A 14659-nucleotide genomic window follows, 5' to 3' on the forward strand; every position below is an offset into this window, starting at 1 on the left:
AAAATGATAAAACGATAATGCTATTATAAATAATGATTTTGTTATAATGCACTGAAATTAGACACTAAATATGAATCAATGTCTCTCTCTCTCTTGACTTTTGAACAGGACTTTCCTGTATTTTTGCTCCATCAGGAAGGAATATTTAATCTTTTGGTCATTAACTCAAGTCTTGCATATCATATATTTCAATCTGTTTCGAAGAGAATGTTCAGCTTTCACAACAAGGGCCATGTAAACAAAAAAAAGAAAACATGAAATAAAAATAATCCAGACTTTTCACCCTAATCTACCCGTTACCAACATTCCAGTGTTTCTACTTTTCCTTTTTTACTCTTTCTTCACATTGCTCTAAATTTCCTATGTCAAACTTTCTATTGGTTTCTTTCCCTCTTCTGTATGGATGCTAAATATTAAACCATCTCTCTCTCTCTCTCACTCTCTCTCTCTCTTACTCACTCACTCACAGCCACTTATTGCATCCCTTTAACACTTCCTATCTAGTCCATTACCAAATGGTTCAGAGTACCGGGAGCTCATTGTAACCTTTTCTAATAAGGTTTCAAAGCAATCAATACATGGCCCTTTGCCTCCCCAGCCATATGTATACAGTAGATACGATCTGAATGTCTGTATGAATGTGAGGACTGTGGACAAGACAAAAGACTCCAGAATGCATCAAAATTATGAACATACAAGGTACAAAAAAAATGATGGTTCCAAAATAAAATACTGAAACAATACACAGATATTATTGTTACTCACACTGTATGACAACGTATTTGTCATGGGGCTTAGTAAATTAGATTGTAATTGTAAAGCAATACTGCAAGTCACCCATAGGGGGCAACAGGTAGTTTGCTAGTCAAGTCAAATGTCCCTTTCAGCTCAAGGGATGATTAAAGTAGAGATCATGCTACTTTTGGTATTCATATTTGAAAAAGGTTTCTGTCTCCGTTAACTGTTACAAATCACTTGAATCACAGACAGAATTTCCCATTCAGAAAAAAAGAAATTCACATTAGATATAACCGTTATGCCTGATGACAAAAAAAAACAAAAAGAAAAACAAAATCTTCAATAATTTAAAAAAAACGAATAAAAAACAAAGTTATAAGAGCTTTAATAAACTGAGGTGGTCGACCAGCCTACAAGATCCATGTCTCAGAGGGCTTTCTTTCCCAAAGATACACCTTAACTTCTAATATGAGTATCCAAGCAAGTCAAGTAATACATTTAAACAAGTTACATTAAATACATAAAATTCTTAAATATGGAACTCCTTTTTGTCAGACGACGTGTTAAGACACTATGAGGTTCACAAGCACATGTAATTAAGGCTGATTTGGTTACATACTTTCGTAGTCATACTTAGTCATGTGTCCCACAAAAGCCCACACAAACAACAGCAACATCCATAATCTTTCAGGGACCTAGCGTCATATGTATGTGTACACTGCTAGATTTTTAAACCCACTGCTCAGTCTATGTGTTACTCTATTGTCTTTTGCGACAATAAAAGAGTTATTTGACAACAGAAGTTACAGCCAAATGTAGCTATGTATAAAATTGACAAAGGAGATATCAAAAGTATCTGTTTCTTTTCCCATAATTAGTGCTGTCAAATTAGGTGCACTTTCCAAAACAGACCATTGACAAAACACTCAACTGTTTTTCAGAATTGTCAAAAGACGCCCACACTTACGGAGTGCTAATTGCCCTAAAAATACCTTGCAAAGACAATGATTTTACACTAGCCTACCCACTAAAATCATAACTTGCTCATTCCATTGGTATCAACCTCATTCTTTTTCACTTGCTGTTATATAGACCTTATCTACAGAACTATACTTATTTGTTTGTTTGTTAATAATGGTTCAGGTTGAAAAATTACGAAAGTTTATCGTAACTGTCTGAGGGACGGAACAGAACAATAAAAGCAATGTAGTTAACAGCACAACATATTACTCTTTTCTCATGAGGTATCCCTGATCATAGCCAAATGTGGCAGTTTTTATGACGCCATTTTCATTTAGATAAGGAGCACGTTGAAGACCCCAATAGCAGAGCAAATCCAGCTTTTCAGCAGTTAGTTTACAAGTTAACTGAGACTACAAGTATGAGTATGGCTTTTAAAGTACCTGACATGCTTAGCAGTAAAAGAAGTGTGCTATTGGTGTGCTAAGATAATTTCGTTTGTTTGTTTGTTTTTCAACCAAGCTGGATTGCCCATTGCTTGCATCTCGGGTACATTTTCAAAAGAACAAGAGTTAAATCAAAAAACAAAAGGGAAAATTTGGTCTGAGAGTATTTGTCAGATAACAATGCATTTCAACTGGTTATATACTCTTAAAGATGAAATTAAGAAAGCTTTCAGATTATCAAAATAAGGCTGTTAACCAATCAGCCCTCTCTCAAAAAGCCAAAAGGAAAGACATGAATGATGATGGCTATAGGAAAGGAGTGAAAAAAGAAGAGGCAATATTTCTTTAGCATACACAGACAGAATGACAGAAACAACCCGGAAAGTCCATAGAAAGACTTCCTGGACTTGGTCGTCAAGCACTTGGTGGCATTACACATAACACACTTCAATGAAACACACAACACTGCAGTACAAAATAATACACGTATTACTACAGAGTAATAACAGATCTACAGTAAAAAGAAACTGGCAGTAAAAGAGAAATGTGCATCTTTCCATTGTGGAAAAGATACTATGGTTCTTTTCCTTGGCAGTGGCACACATAGAAAGAGGAATAATCTTGATTAAACTTTATCAAAAGAACATTTGTGTGTGTGTGTGCGTGTGTATGTGTTTTCTTTTTCACCTGAATGATTATGTTTACACGTGTATACATGTACGTGTCACCGGGCAGTACTGGTCTGTTGATTGTCAGGTGAATACAGGTACTTCCAAATGGCGTAGTAATGGACGCCTGCTCCCACGGCAACAAACAGATGCCAGATAGCATGAGCAAACGGAACGATCCCGTCACTCTTGAAGAAAATCATTCCAAGCATGTAAAACACGCCTCCGACCAGCAATTCATATAAACCTGACCTGTCCGTCTGGGAGAGAGAGAGGGAAGGAAAAAGAGAGAGAGAAACAGAGGGTTACTTTTTCATTACACTTAAATCACTATACAGAAAAGTAGTGATGCGTTGTTCCTCTTACCATTGAGAGGATGACTAGGGCGGGAAAAAGTCCCATTACTGTGTAACAGACCAACTCCACCATCTTATATCTGCAAAACAACATCATTACATTCGACTAATTACATTCATTCTGGGAAAAAAAAAACAAAAAAACAACCAAGCCATTAAAACATAGAGTACCGAACTCTGAGCGGATGTTGGTGGTTTTGAAGACATTAGAATTGCTTCATAGTGTAATTACGTCAAATCCATTTTCTTCCTCTCTAGCTTAAATGCCCATCCTCTCCCCGTGTAAGCTAGAAAAGCTGTCTTCTTCCTATTCTCTATTTCATCTCAAACTCACTAGTGTTCACACTGTTTTTGAAGAGCATCCACAACCCCCAATTACAAGGTGACTACCAGCCATACAGACTACATTTTTTCACTAAAAGCAAAATAAGATTTTTAAGTTCAAAGTTAAACTTTCCAGGACTTAAGTCTTTTGCTGATACATTACAGTTGTGCAGCAATCCACTCACTTACTCACACTCATTCATACACACACACAAGCGCGCACACACACACACACTTGCCTCTCATGGAAGAAGAAAACATATGTGGTTCCACATGAAGCCATGACCCAGACTACCCAGCGCATATGAGCGGCCCAGGGACCCAGCTCACGCAAAATCAGCCTGTTAATGACAAACACACCCACACACATAAGAGAGAGGGAGAGAAAGAGAGGAAGCGAAAGAGAGATGGTGATAAGGAAGGAGGGAAAGAGAGAGAGAGAGAGAAAGAGAGAGAGAGCAAAAGAGAGGTGGTTAGAGAGAGAGAGAGAGATATCAAAAGAGAGATGGTGAAAAGGAGAGAGAGAGAGAGAGAGCATGTCATCAAGATTGGTGCTCTTATCAGACCACATCGTCCATAATGCATTACAGTCAGATCTAACCACATTAGCCACATGTTTCATGACATTCGTACTTCATCCCCTGCCTGAGCTCACCATGGTGCATAGGATGCAGCAATGAAGAAGTAGATTACCATCCTATCACACATGTGGAAACACTGCTCAACTGACCTACAGAGAAAGAGAGAGAGAGAATAATATTCAGTAAGTGACTGAGCAGTGGTTTGTGAGTGGGTGGATGGATTTGTGTATGTGTATGTGTATTTGTATTTGCATGTGTGTATGCACCGTAGATGACTCTTCTTCCAGGCAATGGTGTGGAAAACTGTGGATATGATAAAGAGGCTCGAAAGCCCCGCCCCATAGAGCCATGCCGATACTTCTTCCCATTGGTTATCAGACAGGAAGTACAGCAACACTCCACCAAGAATACTGGGAATGATCCAGAGCTGAAGAGAAATGACAGTTATACGTAAGCAACTCCACGCCAGCACACGACATATAATATGGGTGTATTTCCTATAAAGTAATAACGTGCACCGGAAGCATCCTTAGACAAAATATCACTGTACACACACTCTCTCTCTCTCTGCTTACCGCATGTGTGGCACAGTTAGCAGCATGCTCGTACTCAGTGGGCTGGTATCTTTTGTTAGATGGAGCTCTGTTGTTCATAAATCTGCAAAAAAAAAAAAAAAAAGTTATGTATATAGTACTCTAAACAGTATTGTCTGTATCAGGTAAATATCAGTGAGCGATGTGATGACAACATGGTGGTGGAAACATAAACATACAAACGCCTCTGCATAACTAATAGTCAGTGAAGCAGTAAAGATTTTGCTACTGTAATTCACCTGAGAAAAGCTTCAGAGTTCACACCTCAACAACTGAACTATGAGAAAACATAAGTCTATAAAACGACAATAAAAGAATAAAAAGAATGCACCACTGTGAGCGAGTAACTCGTGTGTGTAGCGGTTATTTACATCTTCCAGTATGATAACTTGACATCTTTCAAGGAAAGAACTGAAGAGAGAGCATAGGGAGTATTTCATAAGCCAGGGTACAGATCTGATTCTCCATCGAACATCTCACACATCAGAAAAAATTGGAACAAGGTGAAGAGGATGCAAGGCAGCACTAATTTTAACAGTGCTACAAAAGACGACTGGACCACAGTTTCACCAGCTTTGTGTGAGAATATATTAGAAAGTTTCCCATAATCAAGGTGTTCACCAATGACTTCCTTATGACTCTGTGTTTATTACTTCCCACTGCTAAAAGATCAATTCAGTTAACTAACAAATTACAAAAGAATATTTTGTGAATTCTATATTAGCTTCATTCAACTGTCTCACCCAGTAATGACATCAAGTGTGTTGCAAAAAGTGTTTTTACCTCAAAATGTTGGGTTTAAAATGAGTCTCTTAAAATTATAGTGGATATCATGGACTATCATAGTATGTAAAGGATAGCATATTATGCTGGTTAAATAAATGAATAGGGAAAAAAGCGACTCCTTCAAAGAGGTGTGAAGCTTTTCTGAGCTTTTGGAAAAAAAAAAAATTCTGTGCTGAGAGCTAAAGTGACTGAAAAACATGGACAATATTTGACCATTTTGACAGTTGTCAAGGCTTTCATTGACTTCTGTCTCTCACAGGCGGGGTTAAAAGTACTCATTTTCCCATTTGCACCAAATTGCAAGACAGTATTATATTGCTATGCTATTCATAAATATACATACCATTTTGCGTAGGACGATGTGAATGAACAAACAATCTCCCAAGCTCGGCATTACATAACAAATACATCAGGGAACTGGCTGATACATCTTACAGTTGATCACATGTGATTGGGATACAAACCATGTTACTGCTTGTTGCCATGCGTTATGGTTACCTGGCAACAGCTGGTAACTATGGAGCACAACACAAAACTCTGACATCCGTCAGACACACACGCATTCACACACACACACACACACACACACACACATCAGAGCAGCGGTGATGTCACTGACGGTAGCCATGGAAACAAGGACTAGGAGACTATGTGAGTGTAGGTACAAGGCACCTCTATAGTTACCCTGTTTTCCATCTGTGAGAAGATTCCACCTTTTCTAAAAGTGTAATGAAGTGTAATCAAATTAACCACAAAATGTTATTAATCGCTCTTTTTCAACACACCACACCCGTCATATTTCAATGTGGTGAGCGAGGACTGTCCCCTTAAAATTTTCTTTTTGCTTATTTGGTAGCTGTACAGTGTATAAATGTGGACTGTATCGTCAAACCTTCATTTAAATGAGTGAAAGTGTGCTGTAACCAGACTGGGTCTAGACAGATCAGAGACCTGTCTTGCCAGTGTTACATCCCAGAGTGTGTTTTGAGCATCAGTGCTTGGCACTGCTCTTTTTTTTAAGTGTAATTTCATTGAAATGTATAATGGTTCCCATCTGGTCAAAGGTTTAGACTGACTCCTGTTAAAGGTCTGGCTCTCTCTCTCTCTCACACACACACTAATATACACGCACACATACACTCTAACTGGGCTCTGATTTCTATTCTTAGTGACCCAGTAGTGCAGCCTACATACAGTGACCTGGCACTCGTCAGTCTCCTGACATACACACTCACAGAAAAATAAGCTTTGCTAAAAACTCTCTCTCCCTCTCTCCCTACCTCCCTCCCTCTCTCTCCCCCTCTCCCTCTCTCCCTCTCCCGCACACACACACAAAAAAGTCAGAATACTCTACGCGAGACAAATAAATGAATAAAGACATTAGACAAGTATGTATTCCTCGTATCTCAGTTAATGAAGAAGATCTTCATTAACTACTAACTACGTGGTTAATTTACCCACAAATAGTCGTTCACTCTTAATCAACTCCGTTTCGCCACCGTTCAATGAGAAAAAATAGATAAAGATTCGAACAGAGAAAAAAGACAAAAGCACGTTTATTATTGTCATCCTTGGCGTTTCAAGAGTTCGGAATGCACGCGCTACACCACTGACCAATCCAGGCTGTGCCAACAACATCCAGATGTTTACTCTCAGTAACGAGCTTTGAAACAGGGTGCAACTGTCAGCTTTCAATGTCTAAGATGGCTCCGAGCCAGGAAACGCTACAGTGGATGGTAAGATGACAGAACACCAAGAGAATATAAAGCAGTATTCGTGTTCCACCCACACATAGCCACAGTCAAAACGTTAAATTGCCCAATCAAAATAGGACATTTTCGATGTTTGTGATTCACGTTAGATATAGTCGGCCGAAACCAATTTGTTTATGGCAACATCTGTCATTTATTAATACAAGATATGTACGTGCAAATATGAGGTAAGAAAACCGGAGCCACCCACGTATTTTTACTGTTAAAGGTGGTACATAAAGCCTACTTTTACCGGTTATGATTACGAACGTTTATTACAAATCTAACAGAAACAGAATCCAAACATTCTCAGTACGAAGATTCGCTCAAACGATAACTTGCGTTATAAGGGAAGAAATGGTCACTCACCTTACAAGATTCATTTAAAAATGTGTAATGCAACAGTTGTTGGAGCGACGAGAAGATTATAAGAAAAAAGAGGATGTGCACTCCAGACACGTTATTTTCGACGTCTCTGTACACTCTGGCCAAAACACATTGAACAGCGGAGCGTCGTTTACTGATCATTACTGAATGAAATGTGGGACGACCCATCTCACTACTCAACATCCGGAAGTCAAGTTGATGGCAACAGTTTCCACGGAACTTGTCTTCCTGAGAGGCAAAATAACCAATGAAACCAGAAGAACTTTAAGGTGGTTATCTGATCATTTCAATACAGCTACATGAAATTACCATTTACATTTCCCAGTTTCGCACTGTGGGCTATAGTTTAGCGCTGACAGACCTATAGCTACACACCCTCTTCAATTAATCAACCCTGCTACATTGAATGCGCCCCGTTAATTTATCGTATCCTATCTTGTATCCGTGCTTGATTACAGCAAACTGTCTATTACTGTGCATCGATGGGCCAACTGAGAAACGTTTCTAAACTGTGGCTATCAACAGCTGTCCGCTTTTCGGGGTACGCATAACGAATTAAATTGTCCTACATATAGACAAGTATTACGCCAAGTCATACGTAGACTTGTGATCAGTGTTCATCGTAACATCGTTAATTATCTGAGTGTTTTATTAATCTTTGCCCATGCAAATTGGGTTCCTATTCAGTTTGCGACCAGTATTTATCACACAATTTCATTTAGCATAATTTTTTTGCCTGGCCCTTCCGTCTCAAGCAGGGAACATCGTTAATCTTATGAGAGAATGTCACCAATAACCGGACAATTCGAAAGAATTCTTCTCTTGCACGTTTTGATGTTGCACGAGCTGTGTTACACTGATCCTCATACCCCTCCAATCTCTCAGTCCAGTAGTGACTTTATATTTACTAATAAGTCAGACCAACACATTGAACAAAGATGTAAAACACAGTTAGGACAGTTCAAGTTTAATGTTGACTAAAAAAAAAGAAAAGAAAGAAAAAGTCAAACATTTAGAGTTACACATTTGCACATACCACATCCTTCTCTTAGCCAAAACAATTTCAATCTTATACTCCCAACTATAAATACATTTCCACTGATGCAAACAAGAACTTTGACATCAGCATGCTATTCTGGTAATCTGAGAACCAGCTCACACCATCTTTTCACAGAGCTAGCCACAACTCCACTTCAGCTCCTATGGGGAAAATGGAAAAAAAAAAACCTGCAATGAGTTAACCTGCAAGTATAGACAAAGTGAGCATTTGTGACCATGCAAAAAGCCTCAGATTGCATTGATAATCAGGCACTGCTAGGCAGTGTTCATACGAGGTGTCAGAAAAAGTAAAATATTCATCAGGGGCTCAATTACACACACACACACACACACACATAAGGATAGAAGTGTAAGCACCTGTGCTCCTCTCTCTCAGCCGGTTTGATCAAGGACCTGAAATACAAAACACCACGGCGTTTAACTCAAGGCAGATTCCTATACTTGTTTTTACAAGCTCGTTTTTCACTGTGTTTCTGCAACAGTGCATCAGAGAGAGAGTTCACAGTCACTCTGCAATGTCTTGAGTCATTAAAAGAGATTAGTTTTCCTCATTGCACTACTTGGAGTGTAGGTAGAAATGAGCAGGTTCGTTAAGTTTTCTGACTTTCAGCCAATAAGATAAACTCACCTCATCTCCAGGTCTCAAGTCCATACTGCCTCTCCTCCACACTTGCCCTCATCTGCATGAGACTGGAAAAGCAGAAGGCTTATGAAGAAACCATGTCAAAGCTAGCAATGCCACCTATTTTATCTAACGCTTCTAATCATTAGTTACTGTGCCTGTATTCTCAAATGCTAGGCAACAATACACCTGTATTAACTAATTTAGACTAATTTAGACTAATGTAAAATTCAGTGCAGAGCAAAACACTAGCCACAGTAAACATGACAAAAGGTGGCATTTCAATTAGCTGTTTAAAGTAATGAAAAAGACTAGACTGTCCAACACAACGTTTCTCTAACTGTTCTGTTGACCAGATTCAACTTGAGTTAAATGCTATCTGGCAAATAATGTTTTATGCAACCCTTACACAAATCATGAGGAAAAAAAAAATCTAACGTTCAAACCTAACAAAACCACAAACATCACAACCTTATCAGTTATTAAAAACTATGCTGCAGCTTTATAGGAAATTCTGTCATTATAAAAGTGAAAAAACGCTGATGCATTTTATCAGCACTACTTTATGTTCCCTTATCTTTTATCACTTAGCTGTGATAACAATAAGTTCTCATCTCGTTAGCTGCGGCATTTTGCTTCGTATAATATTTACCCACTTGAGCAACTATGAGTGGGGTCATAATCAAAGACAGCTGCTAATTAGCTAGCGGAGCCTCAGACCATTATTCCAAATCAGACGCCGCAATGCAGCGTTCATACGAGGTGTCAGAAATAGTAATAATGTCATCAGTGGCTCTGGTGGTGTGCTTCGGAATCAGGGTGCAAGTAAAAGTAGTTTGCACGTGGGCAACAAATTCCTAAGGAAGTAACAGGCGGATGTAGTATATCCATTATCAAACCATACTCAATGTCGCCGATGTAGCGACATGTTCTAAAGCTTAAAAGAAACTTTGAAAACAGACAACATTCTCTCTTTTTTTTTTAAATCAAATTCACCTCCAACTTACCCGAGCTGGTAGCTAGTTCAGTCACCAACATTTGTTGGTGAGGCTCCTTCTGGTCTGATTAACCACTCCATCAAATCATTTTTCTTAAACAGGTCGCCATATAACTGCAAATTGGAAAGAATATAGGTTGGCCTGTGATGTTCGACGACACAGTAAGTTAGCATGAAAACAAATTCAAACGCTTGTGCTGGGGGGCAAAGCCACGTGTCAAGCTTGCGCCTACAAGGTCTTGCATGCGGTCGGATATTAGCCAAACAAATTACGACAACTACAATTTTCAGTAAAACTATATGGATGGGTTCCAAATCACTGTTTTATATTTTAACGTTAACCATATAAACATAAGTGCACACATTTGTTCGGTAGCAAGCTAGCTAACTTTGTGGTTTGAATTTAATTCTCTCGGGTACAAATTAAACATGCAATAAACACACTGAAATGAAAATGTAAACATACTTAACGGTAAGCCATAAAAGTGAAGAAAACAAGGACTGCCAGACATTCGTCTTCTCGCAGCCATCTCTCGAGGCTTCCAGTCGCCCGGCTGCATAGAGTCAAAAGGGGATGACAAAGCGCGACCGGAGGTACTCATAAAAGGGGAGGTTTAATCGCGAAGCGTCAGCGTAGCGTAGACGGAGGCGTGTTTTTCGTTACAAACCAATGAAAATTTATTTACTGCCACCTACTGAGATGGACTACGAAGTGAATTACGGCAATGTGAGATTCTTTCTAAAAATTTTGTGTTTAAAATCCCGCGTTTCCAGTTTTACCTGGAAAAAAACCTATTGTGCGACAAAAATGTCACAAACCACGTGTAACAGGTCATAAACACTCAGACTTTTACACTCTTCATCATATTTACCGCATAGCGTTCTGATGTTTCTGGTAGAAATACACATCGTTACCATTCACTCTCGACGACGAATGTTTTTGATTTTTTAATCTAGTTTAAAGATAAAAAGAAGAAAAAGATGGATTAAAATTCTTTTGTATGTGTATGTTGTTGTGGAGTAGGGGAGCAGGTTGGTGAGGTTGCTTTTACTCCGTTATAGCTTGTCCATATGAAATTCATAACATTTAAGATTTTGCCGCCATTTATAACCTTGTTGACCTCATAAGCTTTGTCTCTTTTAGAAGGCAACTGAAGGTCACATTGGCAAAGGTCGTGTTGTCTTTGAGTAACTTGAATACCAGTTTGTTTGCAAGAGAACCAAATCTGCCTTCAGTGGGGAGACCCTGGGGCCCTGTAGATTATCAATCATGTTGAATCCCTGAAATCTTCGAGTTATATTTGTGGGTTTGATACTTGGAAAAGCTATCATAATAGTTGAACAAGCCCAGAGACCACCAAACCTAAAACTATTTACATCTATTTTGTAGGAGCTACAACCATAAACTAAAGCTAATTAACATCAACCCAAATAGGTTGTGTAGCTAACTCATAAAAACATTAACCTCATTTGGTTTTGTAGTCATGGTAGGTCACTATGGATGTTTATGTGGCCATGCTAGCTTATAGACTGATATAGCTGTTAGGGTGTGTTAATGTGCCCTTATACACAAAATTAGATCTGTCTGCACTCAAATCATGTCAGCAGGCAGGGAACTGTGACACAAAAACAACGTCACAGGCCTGTCTGTGCACCAAGGTGAGTGTACCCTGGTGAGTGCTGCGCAGTGGTTGGTGCCACAGGTAAAGCTGTGCAGCGACACTGTTCATTTAAAATGACAATTTTGCCTAAACCAGCAATGATGCCTTTGTTTTCTTCAGGACAATGAAATCACATTCTTTCATACTGACTGATGCATACTGCTAAAACATTTCAGCAGAACCCCAGCTGGCCTGAAACACAGGATTTGCATGAACATAATACAGCCTGAGGTGGTTTATCCCAGGTTTTTGGTTTTTGGCTGTGATAAACCACCTCATCACTTTGGCTATATGTGTTTCCAGGAGTGCCAGCACACAGTCAAGGGCAAACTACAGAAAGTAACATAATTGTGTAGATATCCATACAGATACACTGTTAAAAAATACAAATGTTGGAGTGGTTTCCCGACAAGGATTGGAACTAGTTTTGGACTAAAATACACTTTGAATCCAGAATGGAACCCAGCCTGACACTACGTTTAATTCTTGCCTGAGGAATCAGGCGTTTGGCTGAACAAGTCCAAGTCCCTGTTTACAATGTTAGGATGTAAGAAATATGTTCCCTGTGATGGTACTGTGGGAAAATCATGTAGTGCAGCTCAGATTTAACCATCACAGTTTTAGACATCATTGTGTCTCACTAAGTTATATTCACTAAAATAACCTGGAACCAAAGAAAGACACATTCAACATTCAACAATAAATAAGAAATATATACTGTTTTAAAATGATATTTCAGTGCTATCTCTTTTGTTTAATGTACTTTTATGGTTATTTATTTATTATAATTCAACAAGTTCTCACTTTTCTTTACATGGAAGAGGTCATCATGAATCAACTGTCACCAAGGTCAGACAAACACATTAGCCAGTTGAGAGTTTACACAAAATAAGTGGAGTTTAACACAGATTTTACACAGATTACATTTCAAAAGACTTAATATCCTAACCAGCATTCCAGGGACAATGCTGGGTACAATTTTCAGATACTCGATAATGCAGTTAAGGATTGTCATCATTGCCAAAGATGTTGAGTTCCTCACTAACATCGGGCTTTCTGCCCTAGCTAAGATGGCGTATGTTATATATTTATATATATTTTGACTAATTCAATTACAATAACTTTACCAATATGGCGCATAAAAATATTGCTCTGTAGGTTTTTACGCATCACAAAAGAATTTAGACAACAACTGACAAACGCTGGTCAGCTATATCCAGTAGTCTGAAGACAGAATTTTTACCTTATATGATTGAAAAAAGAATTAGATTTAATTTGCCGTTACAGAACAGGAACACCAGTACTGCTCACTGGACTAACGCAAACACACATGCTCACACCCACGTGCTCTCTCTCTCTCTCTCTCTCTCTCTCTCTCTCTCTCTCTCTCTCTCTCACACACACACACACACACACACACACACTCATACTCAGCTGTGGCAAAACATATGATTAAAGGACTGTTTGATCTCTGAATTATTCAAGATGGATGCATTCCATACTCTACTCTATTGTCAGGGATTAATAAGTCCGCGGTCATATTTACACTATATCGTCCTAAGTCATTCTCTTCAACATTCAGTCTACAGAATATCTTTGTTTAACAGCAGTGATTCTGCTGGTGGGTGGGATTTGTCAATGCAAACACTACACATTAAAGTACAGTCATACTTTGACACACCGACAACAACAATAGCAACAACAACAATAACAATGACAACAACAACAACGTAAATGCAAAGCATTTCTCAGGTTGGCATTTTCCTTAATTTTGTTTTATCAATAGAGGGAACTCCTTATTTAGAAAATAAATAAAAATTGGTTTATCCTCTTAAGTCTTGACATTACATGATTTTTTTTCTTTTTTCCAAACATTTTGTAGCACAATGTCTTTTCTGAACATTTTGAAGTACAATTTGTAGGTGTGGCCAAATACACAGTTTATAACTAGCAAAGTTCAGTCACACAAGTGTACAGAAAATGCCAAGGATGTTCTTCTTATCTTTGAGGCCTTGAGTCGTAACTGATGATGATTTTACAAAGTAAGAAACAAAATAAGGATACTGAACCGAAAAATGATTTAGTTCATAAACTCTGACAGTGTAGATGAATATACGATAATCTTTTTCCTACATACGTTGTGATTTGTACGACTCACTATTTGTATAAATAGGTCAGTTACCATTTTAGTCACAACACAAGAAAATACTTTGAAATGTTGGATAATATTGCAATGTTACAACTTATTTCTCTCGGGGAAGTGAAACTGCAGATGTAAATTTGAAATTAGACTTGGACTAGACTTTTATTAGAAAATAAGTCAGCTATCCAATGAACTGATTGAATCTGAGTTTGAATTTTAATATATCATCTAACAGCTTTCCAAGCAAGGAGTCACAAAAACTAAGACAATCCTTCCAGTTCTTCCACAAACAAGTTACATTTTAAGTCAACCTCTTAGCACAAACTGGAAGGCAATATATTAAATCTATCAGTGTTTGAGTTATTTTTTAAGGAGTATGATGTGGAGTGTGAATTCATCCACATCAAAAAGCTCAAGTCCTCAAAGATCAGGTATAAAAAGTTAGAACAACACATCTTGGCCAGTTATAAATCTAAGTCGAGAGAAAAAATGCTGTTATCACAAGCTCTAATGGTACTGAAAATAAAAGTCCAATTTCCCATCCAGAAAGAGAGCATCCTTATCAGCCTAAAATCTGCCCTTATGAT

At 38.3% G+C, this 14659-nt stretch overlaps 1 protein-coding gene, 1 long non-coding RNA gene and 2 other non-coding genes across 4 annotated transcripts; all 4 read right to left on the reverse strand.

Moving 5' to 3' along the window:
* Positions 1-2868: 2868 nt before the first annotated feature.
* LOC115817307 (monocyte to macrophage differentiation factor 2) lies at positions 2869-7586 on the reverse strand. The gene is made up of 7 exons (XM_030780587.1): positions 7573-7586; positions 4649-4730; positions 4340-4500; positions 4148-4222; positions 3732-3833; positions 3179-3248; positions 2869-3072 (listed from the first exon to the last, which is right to left on the reverse strand). The coding sequence occupies exons 1-7, from the start codon at positions 7584-7586 to the stop codon at positions 2869-2871; spliced, it is 708 nt and encodes a 235-aa protein (XP_030636447.1).
* A 950-nt stretch (positions 7587-8536) lies between these two features.
* Positions 8537-10832, reverse strand: LOC115817279 (uncharacterized). The gene is made up of 5 exons (XR_004025424.1): positions 10735-10832; positions 10279-10382; positions 9278-9339; positions 9007-9042; positions 8537-8790 (listed from the first exon to the last, which is right to left on the reverse strand). It is a non-coding gene; the product is annotated as an uncharacterized LOC115817279 (long non-coding RNA).
* On the reverse strand, positions 8873-8957 carry LOC115817687 (small nucleolar RNA SNORD60). The gene has a single exon (XR_004025480.1). It is a non-coding gene; the product is annotated as a small nucleolar RNA SNORD60 (small nucleolar RNA).
* On the reverse strand, positions 9981-10066 carry LOC115817689 (small nucleolar RNA SNORD60). The gene has a single exon (XR_004025481.1). It is a non-coding gene; the product is annotated as a small nucleolar RNA SNORD60 (small nucleolar RNA).
* Positions 10833-14659: the final 3827 nt, after the last annotated feature.

The sequence above is a fragment of the Chanos chanos genome, chromosome 7, assembly GCF_902362185.1.
Source record: "Chanos chanos chromosome 7, fChaCha1.1, whole genome shotgun sequence".
NCBI classification, from domain to species: Eukaryota; Metazoa; Chordata; class Actinopteri; order Gonorynchiformes; family Chanidae; genus Chanos; species Chanos chanos.

Excerpts from the sequence above, each read along its gene's own strand:
- LOC115817307 (XM_030780587.1), bottom strand. Across the intron at positions 4,501-4,648 it reads CTAACTGTGCCACACATGCG|CTCTGGATCATTCCCAGTAT; the intron begins GTAAGCAGAGAG and ends ATTTCTCTTCAG. Across the intron at positions 3,249-3,731 it reads GTTTTCTTCTTCCATGAGAG|ATATAAGATGGTGGAGTTGG; the intron begins GCAAGTGTGTGT and ends GTTGTTTTGCAG.